Source organism: Pagrus major, chromosome 23, assembly GCF_040436345.1.
Source record: "Pagrus major chromosome 23, Pma_NU_1.0".
NCBI lineage: Eukaryota > Metazoa > Chordata > Actinopteri > Spariformes > Sparidae > Pagrus > Pagrus major.
In genome coordinates, this window is record NC_133237.1 from 24,944,122 (window position 1) to 24,956,887 (window position 12,766).

The window sequence follows — 12,766 nt, forward strand, 5'->3', positions numbered from 1 at the left end:
ACACATACATATTTCCCACCGCACATATTGCACATATTATACAACCAGTGTTAAAGGGTACCTCCACAAATATTACACATTAAAGTGTGCTTACAGGTCTGGCAGAGTACTACAGCATGAGTGAAAAAAGTAATATTTTAATCAAATGTATTCCTCCTTTTCAACAACCGATGCCTACATTACCCACAATACAGCAGAGCTACTGAGTGACAGCACTGAAGGCACTTCACCTGCTTCCTCTGGAGCCACAAAGGGCTGTTTTCACATATGCAGTAGTGCTCCTCAAGACCTGTAAACACACTTTAATATGAAAACTTGGTGGAGTTGCCCTTTAAGAACACTGTGAAGCTGTGGCACAATCTCTGCAGCCTCAAGACGCATTTAAATAAATACAATTGAATGTGATTGTTTGACCTCCGTATCCACATGCGGCATCCATTAATGATTTAGTCACTGAAAAACAAACATTAGCATTTCATTGAACTGTTTGTTTTTCTCTTTTTGCTTCCTCTCCAGTTGAAATCCTTCCACAACGAGCTGCTCTCCGAGCTGGAGAAGAAGGTGGACCTGGATGCTCGTTATCTGACTGTGAGTATCCGATTCGCCCTCTTTTTCTCCAGATCCAATAAGCGCTGATTTTTTGAGCTGCGTGTAGTGTTTTTTTGTTTTTTTTTATTATGTTACATCAGATCTGCGGAGGCCCTTAATTTGACTGAAGCAATAACACAGATGGAGGTGAAGTTGTTTTTAAACATCTGGATCAAAGCCTGTCTCTGAGACAATTAGAGGACTGCGTCTGTGAGAAGAGAAGCTTTTGAAATAACATTTCACGTCTACTCACCCGTCAAGGGTAGACTAATTATAATAAACCCTTCCTGGAGTGTGTGTGTGTATATATATATATAAGTGTGTGTGTGTAAGCGCTGTGGAGCTGGTCTACATGTGATATCTTTAGAATGAGTGGGTTGCAGCCTGAGTGTAGCGCAGCACTGCTGTGCGTTGTTTTTGGGGGATGGGATAATGTTGCCATTATTGTGTTGGAAGGACCATGTTACACACACACACACACACACACACACACACACACACACACACACACACACACACACACACACACACACACACACACACACACACACACGATACGTAAAAACGTAATATTGCTCTTCAAACTGAAGGATAAAGAGGCTTGTTTGAGTCATTTAGGTTCCCGTCCTCCTGACTTAACAGAGGGGAAAAATCTGATGTTGTCATGTCGAGTTCGAATGAAAAACCTGCTCTGATTTTAAAAACGTCTCTGACTAATCTTTGACTGCGCACACATCTGCCAAAATGTGTGTTTGTTATCTGCATTGATATGGAAAAATATGGAAATGCTTCACTTTTTCGTGCATTAGTTCAGATGCATCCACCGTCTCAGGCGTTTTCCATCCTGGCGTATCCCTGAGGTTTTAACATCCATTACTTTTAATGAATTTCCCACAGATCTGCCGCAGTGATAATAGCAGTCATTTTGCCTCAGACTTTGTGAATTAATCATCTGAAATTTTTGACTGAGTTCAAAAAAGACTCAAAGGAGAAGTCGCTGTTTTCTAAGACTGAAGTGAGTGTGTGCTGTTCCCAGCGGTGCATCTTTCTCTCTCTGTTCTTTCTGTCTTTCTCTTGTCTCACATAATGGCTTACCGGGGGGTTTTACAACACTCCTCAGTCATTACACAGAGGTCAGGATTTGGGCATGAACATAACATCCAAAATAAAAGAGTCTGTAGATTATCAAGAGAAAGAGAAGAGGAGCATTTCTGGCAGATAAGCTTTAAAAAAAGACACTCGTCAGATTCTCCCACGTTTCAAAGTTCATCTGCTGTCCACTCGGTTTCTAATCAGATTCAATCAAACTCAGCACTTCAGAGATTTGAGCGCTGGCAACAAGGGTCAACAAGCTCTCTCTTTGTTAATTAGGAGGAACATTTCCAGCTCAATGAGCGGATGTGAGGGACGTTATCTTATTTACCCAATTTGACCCCGCGACCTGAAAGCAAACTTTTTTCACAAAAACCCAGTTGTGTCTTGTCTAACCATCACCAATCTATGATCTGTGTGTTGGGGATTTTCCACTGGGGAGCCTTGTCAGTATCTGGGAGTTAAATCATAGATATGAATAGCAGAGCGACCCATATTGGCTGTTCTGCTTTATCTCTCAGGAGGGAATGAAAACATGAGTCATTCATTGTTTTTTGGGTGAAGCTGACGCCTGTTTAAAGACGAGTTTTGGTCCATTTTGTGTGGAAACCTGTCGAACAAATCAACATAACAAAAAAATTCAAATGCAGTTTGGAGGTTTCCAGTCCAGGTCAGACCAGGCAGAACTAACACCACCCCACCCCTGTGCCTAAAACATTGACTTTAAGTATTTTAAGTTAGGGATAATGCCTGACAAGTTGCCCATTATCTGGACTTAACAGACGACGTGGCCAGAATTAACCTCCGCAGAGTCCATTGATTCCTGATTATGGACACCTTAGAGGGCATTATCCCGCTTATACCGTGGTCACCTGCCAAAGAAATAAAAAATAAGACCATTAATTCATATTTTCGTGCATTTGGCAACCCGAGCAACACCTTTGGTTTTGACTAATAGCTGGAAAAGCAGCAGCAGCAGCACACAAGGAGACGCCGAATAGGTCGGTGTGTTTACCTGGGAAACTACAGCTCATAAAAAAAAAAAAACAACCACAACCAGAGCTTGTGTGTGAGTAAACAGTTGAGTCAAGGGTGGAGAACGCAACCAGGAGATAAACTAGTCCGCTCAGCTCATAGAACCCTCTGGCTCAGCTACTAGCCAGGGAGCTAACTAGCAAGATTCAAAGTCAATAACATTGCGTTAGGGTCGACGAACAGTAAATATAATTTCACAAAATTTAACTTTAACTTTATATGTAGTGATGAACAAACACATAAGGTTTACGTGAAAGTGTGCATTCATTTAAAGGGGCTCTGTGGAACTTGTGTGTTGTAGAAAATGGTTGTTAGTTTACTGTTGCACTTGATAATGTGCATTGAGTCACTTTCTTTGGACTGTCGCCGAAAATCTGACCCTAGTCCAACACAAAGACAAATCCACAGTCCAGCAGCAGTCAACAGCTTCAGTATATCGCCCACAGGATTATATAGGCAACCGAGAGACACCGGGAAGTTCTTATTATTTCAGGTCACGTACAATCTGCTCACATATGGTCAATTAAAAGTGGTTTGGAAAATGTAAATTGCTACGAAGTGCAAAATAGAGCCCCTTTAATGTAATCAGACTAAGGTATTTAACATTGACTCGACATGAGTGAAAAACTTTGGATTTAATGTGACGCGTTACAGCAAAGTTATGTAATAGAATCAGATGTGAATGGCATGTAAAAAGTCAACGTTTCAGGCACGTCATTGTGTTTTTTTGTGCCATGCTGCTGGTCCTGCCATGACAACAGCAGCTCCTTTTCAGCCTAACAATACCTACCTAGGGAAACCTCCACCCTCATTGTCTTACAGTATGCAAATGTGGGTGTTGAACCCTCGCGCTCGAGCTCGGCTGCGCCAATTTTTGCCTCGTAGAGAAACCACATGAGCTTTGTCACACCAGACACAGTTACTATAGCAACAGAGCCGGTACAGCCCGGACACAAAGTTGTTATTGTCGATAAATAAATAATTAAATCCGCAAATTAAATGAATTAAAAAAATAAACTGGCTGTAAAATGACACATTAGTTTTTTACTTTGCAGACTGCAGCATGATTTGTGTTCTTGTCGCAAAAGAAAAACCCACTTGAGGTTCTGCTCGAGATGGATGATCAATTACAGTGAATGTTTTAAAAGAGATGCAATCACAAGCTGTGTTGTTGCCAAATCAAATAAGGAAGAACAAATAATAAGCAAAGATTGGAATGAGAATCATGTAAATTGGCTTGTTTCTTCAATTAGAGAGATTGCTTTCAGATGTCGGAGCCTTTGTGTCGCACCAACGAGTTTTTCGAGACAATCCAAAACGAAGCTTGACACGAAAATAATACTAAAAAATTAAATGACGTGAAGCAAGTTTCAAGGCTCTGCAAGATGTTTTATCATACTGCAGTGAAATGAGTTGCACCCAGAGAAAGGTTTGACAGTCGTGTTGACTCATCTGCTCTCCACCTTCTTTTTTAATTTGGGGTTCCTAATTTAGTGTCTGTGCTCTTGCCTGTCGCCCCACGTAGGCTGCCCTGAAGAAATACCAGTTGGAACACAAGAGCAAAGGCGAGAGTCTGGAGAAGTGCCAGGCCGAACTGAAGAAGCTGCGCAGGAAGAGCCAGGGCAGCAAGAACCCCTCCAAGTACGGCGAGAAGGAGATGCAGGTGAGCCTTTTTGCTGATACAATATCAGTTGTTGTATTAGAATAGAAAACGCCTGATATAACTATCAAAATGGACCTCCGCTGGGAACTGGAAGGGATAAAATAGCCAGAAATGACAAAAACAAAACTGAGAAATTTAAAATATAAGCTTTAGCCAGTTCGTAGCACTGTTGTTAGTTTTTAGCAGACTTTGCGTTGCATGTGGGTGACTGTTGGATTGAGTCTCGGTGCAAAATAATGACTTTATTCCTCATAAAGTAAAAGCACAAAACAGCAAGGATGGGGGTGGAGGCAGTGGCGACGAGGTGCCCTGAGTGGGAAGGCAAATAGTGGAGGTTTGATTATGAAGTGTGTGCCCTTGCCAATCGTTTGTACATCTAAAACACACACACATACACACACAGCAGGCACATAGACACACATGTGAAAAAGGAAAAAAAAAAAAAGTCAGCAGCACCGGTCGATGTACTGGAAAAGAGTACGCGTTTACTTCAGCCAATGTGTTTGGACACATGGCTTTGATGGTGGTTTTAACAGAGTGAGTAAAGCTTGTACATACACCACAAAATAGCTGACTCAATCATCCACCGAGGAGCAGATGAGACGGCAAATTTGGACATTGTAACTCGAACATGGACATTTCAAAATGAAAGCTTTCAGCGGCACTGGTGCAATATATCGATATTATATGGTTCGCTTGATAACAAGTGTTTTCTTCTCATGTTTTAAAGTCTACATTTCAGTGACGTGATGTCATTTTCTGACCTTACCAGACTGTTCTACTTTTCTGATACCTGCCTTTAACAACTGAGTCGTTATATCCACATTACACTACACTACATACATAGTATTCAGAGTAATTTGAAATGTTGCTAACTATCTTCCTTTACATTTTCTGTGGGACCCTGAAAACATGCTTGAAATAATTAGGACCGAGGCTGAGTATTACACAATAAAACAGGAAATTACATTGAACTGTCGCCAAGGACTCGGGTTCTCTCACCTTTTCTGAAATGTTGTTCTGTTTTGACCCCCAGGGCCACCGTACCCATTCAAACAGTAATGTGAAATATATTACGCTGTTGGACTCTTTGTCCATATACTATAATACAATGAAAAATATCTTTATTTTGGTGAAGGTGTTAGATGACATGGCTGCCTGTGTAACTGCTACATTACATTTATGTATATAATATTCTGTCTTTTTGCTCAGTTTCAGTCTGAGGGAATCAGACGGCAGACACTGTCAAGATAATTTTATATCACATCACACTGAAGCAGTCATGTGATTCACTGAGAGGGAACAAAACAGAGTTCACTTTGGGTGAAATCATTCATGTGATTATTTTCCATCACAGAGCTGCCTCCGACAGAGCAGCTCAGGTGAAGCGGTTTTTAATTCGTCCCTAAGAAACCTTCAGTGTTACACATAAACTTAATTATTATATTTCACATTACTTTTCCCGTCATTCATCCGCCTACTTCACGGGGGGAAGATCGTGACATTGTTCTTTCTCCACATCAACACACAAACACCTGCAAAGATGCACCATCTGTGTTTTAAACCCCCTTCACTGCTGCATTGTTCACAAGTTATTTATTTATTGAGTCCTGCTGCCATTATTGCTGTCGAACTGAGAGAAAAAAATGACGCAGCAGAAAATGGCGACAGTGTGACAGCTGTTCTACACGATGGATTTCACTGGAAGCTGGAAGTCAGACCGCCTGGAGGGGATTGGAAGGAAAAAACTCAAACTAACAGGTCGAGGCTTGCAGGGTAATTGCTGAGCTCCTGTTGGTGCTGCTGTGAAAAGTGTGCAGAGCTGGACCAGACGCATGATTCTACCAACACTTATGGATACAAACATTTTGTGGAGTTCATCGGGTCTGAAAACTTTCCTCCTGCTGAACAGATTGTAGAAGAAGCACCTCCTCTGTCCAGGGAAACAGTCGCACAATTACACACACACACACACACACACACACACACATCTGCTCTCTCCTGTCGAGGATGGTACTGTGGTGTTGGATTGATGTGACTGCTGTGTCATATGGAGTTCGTTCCACTGTGTCAGAGCTGTTGTATTTATGGTTATATTTATAGTTTTGCATGGAGCAGGGCTCGGGATAGGAGGCGTGTCTGAGTGCAATAAACCAGTGAATGTCAGTCGAGGATGGCAAGTTGTTGCATGTTCGTACCCGACTGCCTGATCATAAGGCTTCTGTTGGGTTTGCAGTACAACATAAAAAAAACTTGGGGACGAGAATTCAGTCTTCTTAAATTTACTGAAGAAATAGGGCCAGTTTTTACCTAAAACTGCTTTAGATTTTCATGAGCAGTGGCGCTTATTTAAAGTTTCCTTTGAGGGGTCACAGAAGGCCACAAGGGCGATAAAAGTCCCTGAGGAATATGAATGTACTCGGCTTTTACAAAATACCTTGCATGCAATGTTGACATTTTATCCCAATTGTGGTTCGAGAAGAAAGGAAATGATCGTATTCTCGTTATGTCTTTGCCATCTGCTCAATAGACTTCCATATTTCATCAGTTCTAATTGAAAGTTTGGCCAGATGGTGACGGCAGAAGAATAGGACAGGGTGTAGTGTAGGAGCGTATATTAAGTTAATCCCTAATATACAAAATAGAGTTGGGTTCCAGACAGGAGAGTAACCCCAATCCTCAACCTGTCGCTTTATATATATACACCAATATAAACAAGTTGGAGAGTGATGTCCCAGACCATCGCTACAGAAATGCAAGAGATAAAAAGAAAACAACCCATCCGTTCAGTTTCACCAGTTCAATCTTTGTTGGAGTCGAACCAAATAACAATCAAAACAAACGGGTGTGATTGATAATCACAAATGCCTGTTAAATCATCAGAGTCCTGAAGGTTTCGATCAAATTTCATTAAAAGTAGATGATACAGTATAATACAGCATTTGGCTGTGGATCGAAGCAGAAGTGGCAACAGATGGACTTCAGCCAAACAACCAGCAGAGCACAAAAGGCCCAACAATTAAAAACTTATTGCACATCGCACATGGAGAGCGGTAGCATTACTCCACACTGTCGCTGAGTCTGTATGACTGATCAGTTGGGCCCATCTGTGCAGAGGAGCGAGCTCATCAGGCTCCGGACTCATAAAAAGGTACAGTCGGTTCGCAGGGAAAAGGGAAAATCAATCTCCCTTTTCTCATTTTCGGCTCACTTCCCCTGGTCGTATCGCCACTGTGGGTGGGTGAGAGAAAAGTCAAGTCATTTGTGCCAGAGTGCCTGAGGGAGGACGACAACCAGAGAGGGAGAGAGCCTCGAGCTCCTTCAAGACCCACACTTCACAATGACAACCGTCCACCGAGCAGGGCTGAGATAGTGTCCGACTGGCGACCCTGAGAGTTTGGTTTGATGGTTTCTTCTAGGCAATGTGAAGCAGTTGAGAAAAGTACAAGTAAAGCTGCGAAGGCGAGCTCAACTCATCCTCCCCCTCGTCCTCCTCCAGCACATCTGTGTTATTTTAGCAGATGAGAAGTTTTCCTTTTTATCTGCCTCTCTTTTCATTAAAAAGTAAAGTGTGTCTGAGCGCAGCCTGGCAGCGGACGCAGATGGCGGGCCGCGTTTCATTGATCGTCGTCTCCATGGCTCTCTCTCCCTCTCATGCACTCTCTGCTGCCGTCTCTTCCCACTTCTCTGTCTGTCTCTTTGTCTGTCTTTCCTCCTCGCACTGTTCTCTTCCTGCCCTCGGACACTGAGCCACCTCCATCAATGGGTAGAGCCCTAGCCAAAATGATAATCAGCTCATTATGTAGTTCAGTGGAGTGGACCAAGGTATCGTAGAATAGGGGTTTCATCTAGATAAACTCCTTTGCACTGTGCAGGGCTGTTAATAAGAGCCCAGACGGAGATAGAGAGAGTTCGGGACTCAGAATTAATATCTCAAGATGTTTGATAAGCTCAGGGTTCTCTTCAGCACGGAGTCATGAAATGGAAAAGGGAATCCAACGTGGAATTATGGATTCATATATGAGCAGAAGAAAGGGGGGTTGGTGATATGCAAGTGCGGTACGGTAGATAAGCCCTGACAAACAGCAGATTCAAGCAGGTACTGTAGGTGTAGGTGCTCTCTGTTGTGCCCCGAAGCGTTATGGTACAATTCTTCTGATTTCAAAGAGTGCTGATGATGAGAGAACAGAGGAGCAGACCTCAGCAGCTCTTAACTGTGCAGGGAAAAATGCTTTTGAATCCCTACAGGAATGAAAAGGAGCGTAAACAGGTTTGTTTTGGTGTGAATCTGCTATACTCTTCACTTCCCATCACTGGAAACTGTACAATGTTGCACGCTGGTGTATTAGGATTGTGTCCTGAATATGTCAGTGTGTAAGAGGCAGCACAGAGCCGATACAGGAGCAGAACTGCATCGATGTGCAGCATCTTTCATTTATATTCATCAGCTTTTTTTTGCAAAACAAGTCATTCCAGCTATGATGTAACCTGAGGTCGCTCAGATATAATAGCAGCCGGTGTCTGCCGGGGCTTTTCCCACTGCACTCATTGTCTTGGGTTACTTTGGTGACCTTTTGAATGCTTGGAGAATTGGGCCATTCGGATTTGACAAGAGGAGGGGGGCATCGTCACCTTCTCGAGGCCACGCTCAGACCTTTAACTGAACACTGTGCCTGTCAGAACCTAAAACTCTGAGCTAACTGAACCTGTTTCGAGGCACTTAGTTTGAGTTAAAGGTGCACGGAAACTTGGCTCTGTGGATTTGTGTAATGGTGTTGGTGGATTTCTTCCAAAAGACATTCCTCAGAATCTTAGTGATCAGTTACTTCAGTATCATTTAGCCTAAAGTCTCCTCAACACTTCAAATTACAATGAGCTAAGCTCTTGGCTGTTGGCAGTGGGGAAGTAGTGTGCTCTGGTGGTTACTAAATGAAATACATCTGCACTGTGTGGTGGCACCACAGGAACTTCCATTTGGCTGCAGGGAGGAACTCCAACTTAACAAACTCCATTAGTCTTTTCAGCAGCCTTCGTGGAATTTAAAGTGAAACTTTCCTAAATGAACTCTAATGATGTGAGAAGTCGAGGAAATATTAATCACACTGCAGCACCAACAACAACATGGATTATGATCATTCCTGCTCACCTGCGGATGAGACCGAAATGACTCGAGTAACAGAATCAACGTCAGACTTGATGCAGTGCTCGTCTTTTTCTAATTTCCTAATAAGGAAAGGTATTGGAGTCATGTGTCAGCAGACAAGGATGATAGTTGTATCATTGTAAGCACTCAGAATAAAATGCATTATCCATGCACGTGCCATCTGTGTTTGATTCTGATTATACAGTCGGGTCCAAAAGTCTGAGACCACATGTAAAGTCTATAGGAATGACACATGAACCTGGAAATATAAATGAAAATGAGAAGTCAAAATGTTATTCTAAGCAAAAAGGAACTTTCTCAGCATCAGTTAACGACCAGACCAAAGGTTTCTAAGGAGACAGTACATGTTACTCTTAAACACTTTGGATACAACTGATCCAGTTTTGTGCAAAGAACAATCAGGCAGAAAATCAATACATCAAGCCTAGATTGCCGAGAGATAGAAAACAACTTCTTCACGGATACAGAAGCTGGTAGATAAAGAACACAAGGACTCCAATCAGCAAAAGTACTGTCAAAAGAAGGCTGTCTTGTAGTGTCTCAGAGGACGAGTAGCGGTTTCTAAACCACTTCTCAGGAGGGGAAACAAGAACAAACGCTTGAGGTGGGCTAAGAGATACCAGAGTTTCACAGTGGATGACTGGAAAGAAGTCCTGAATCCAAAATGTATGGCAGTAACAGAAGGGTGTACGTAAGTCGGACACCTGCACAGAACTGACTCCAACCTGACCAAGAGGAGGTACCACCCCATTCTTCAGAGCCATGTTCCACCCTCTAGTTTGCATCTTTGTGGAGAAGGATTCATACTGCAGCAGGATAATGAGCCCAAACACACCTCAAAGCCCTGAAGACCAAAGAGTCCGGACTGTTACCTGACCTCCACCCCAGTGAACACTTACGGGGCCACTTGAAGACTGAGAAAGCCAAGCATTTTGTGACGTCACAAGAAGCTTTGTGGCACACTGTCAAAATCATGCTGGGATAAAATGAGTCAGCAGGTTTTGCACAAACGTGGAGTCCATGCCAGCTCGAGTGCATGCTACCATTAAAGCAAGTTAAGTATCACGTATTTTGCTGTGTGGACGTTTGGGCCCCATTGTATATGAGAATCATCCCCCGTAACAAACTTCAAACCAGCCATTACCCCCAAAGAAAAGTTCAGTCTAGGTCAAATCACTGCAAGTAAATATACCACTCTCGTTCTAGGTCAGTATTTATCAGCAGGTGTTACAGTGCTCAGGCCATGAAACTGGTCACAGTCGACCTACTTTGTGGTTACAGAATTGTAGACTCTCAGCTACCGTCATGCAAACTGCTGTTTGTAAAATACAGTGCCTGATACACTCACAAAAACTCACACTAAATGCCACTTCCCCTTCAAAATAAGACTCCCCGTAGCTCTCCCACCAGTCACTGACCATTTTGTGTGTGTGTGCATGTACGTGTGTGTTGTCAGTGAACTTTGTGAGACATTTCCCTCTGACATTTCCCATTTTTAGAGCGCTAATGCAAAGACACACACACACACACACACACACACACACACACTTTCTGTTGCTATTACTCACACATTACAGATGCCTCTTATTTATTATTGTCCGACATATAAAATGGATTAGTGGGTCTTTGTGAGCACTTCCTCCTCCACACCGTGGGATCTTCAGTTATAATTGCCTCGCCTCGGTAGCACTCGGCAGGGAAAATCTGACCAGAGAAAGTTCCTGAGTAAGGCTATTTCCTCACACAACTATTACCGCCAAGGTGCACTTAGACCCTAATTGGTCCAGTGGAGCTGTGCGTTGATTGGTAGCGCAAGACTGGCTCTGCACTGAGCAGCGCCTAAGTGTGAATGTGTGTAATTGTGTGAATATGAAGCAGGTTGTTATTTAAAAGAAGCACTTCCATGTTCGCGTGGACACTTTCCTCGGCAGACCTTTCTGTCCGTTTTACCAACTAAAATGTGAAAAGTAGGTTTTGACATGTTTTTCTAAGCTATGAAGGATCTGCAGGGCACCAGTAACCAAATCTTGTTCTCACTGTCTCGTAAACCTGTAATGGCAATAATTAGGAACATGAAACAAATGTAAGATCACTGGGATGTCGTTATTCTTTTGTACAAATCTGTGGATATTAACCAAAATGCCCCATTTAGTGAATGTCCATATGTCTTTGTGTGTTTCCCATCAGTTTGTGGAGACCATCAGCAGTAAGCAGACCGAGTTGGACACCTTCATCGCTGAGGGATACAAGACAGCCTTGTCTGAGGAGCGCCGCAGGTACTGCTTCCTGGTGGACCGCCAATGTGCCGTGGCCAAGAACAGCAGCGCCTACCATGGCAAGGTGAGTCCGAGTGTCACCTGCTGATAAAAATGATTTTAATATCAAGAAAGGGTAAAGAAATACGTGAATGCCATAGAATTAGTATTGACAAGGACAGATTTTGTGTCGAGAGTTTACGTTCTCAAAACGACAGACGTTTAACACTGTGGTCACACTACATGACTCAGATCGTTGTACACTGTGTAATTAAACCGTGTAATTAGGAATATTGAAGTCATTGTGGTTTGCACACTACATGACTGATCAACAACAGGGTGGACACACATTACAACATCTCTCACCAGGAGGAAACCCCAACAAATCTGCCTGGTCTCCAAACCACATGTTCCAGTTTTCTCCGGTGCTCTTTCAGCTTTCCTATCTTCGACACGGCCAGATATTGCGCCTTTCTTGATATCGTTTGGGCATCTGAAAGGCATCGGAGAGCTCTTTGTGAGCCTGTGGACCGTGCCTTTTATAAAGTTCACACATAACAATTGGGCACCAATTTGCAAGCGCAGAGCGAAGGCTGATTTGACTCTATTCTGGGGGCAATTCTTGTTTGCAATCTCAGAAAACTGTTGTCGAGTGGATCCTGTTGTGTGAAGTCGGCATAAATCAATTCTGCCACTTTAAAAGCCCCAAACAACGTGGTTTCAGACCTTAAGTATTTCTGTACACTGATCAGCCACAACATTAAAAAGGACTAACAAGTGAAGTGAAAAGCATTGATCGTCTCGTTACAATGCAATGTTCTGCGAGGCAACCTTCTGCTGGGTCCTGACATTTATGTTGATGCCAAGTTTAAAACACACCACCTACCTAAACACCATTGCAGACCAAGTACACCCCCTCATGGCAACAGCCCTGACACACTGCAAACACTAGTCAAGGAATGGCCCAAG

At 43.0% G+C, this 12,766-nt stretch overlaps 1 protein-coding gene across 3 annotated transcripts in view; it reads left to right on the top strand.

Moving 5' to 3' along the window:
• Window positions 1–12,766, top strand: part of LOC141019331 (BAR/IMD domain-containing adapter protein 2-like) — a 66,972-nt gene that overhangs the window by 38,684 nt on the left and 15,522 nt on the right. For all 3 annotated transcript variants that reach the window (XM_073494214.1, XM_073494215.1, XM_073494216.1), the window contains exons 5-7: window positions 517–588; window positions 4,241–4,378; window positions 11,730–11,882. In XM_073494214.1, the coding sequence (XP_073350315.1) occupies window positions 517–588; window positions 4,241–4,378; window positions 11,730–11,882 (363 nt within the window). The remainder of the gene's footprint in view (window positions 1–516; window positions 589–4,240; window positions 4,379–11,729; window positions 11,883–12,766) is intronic.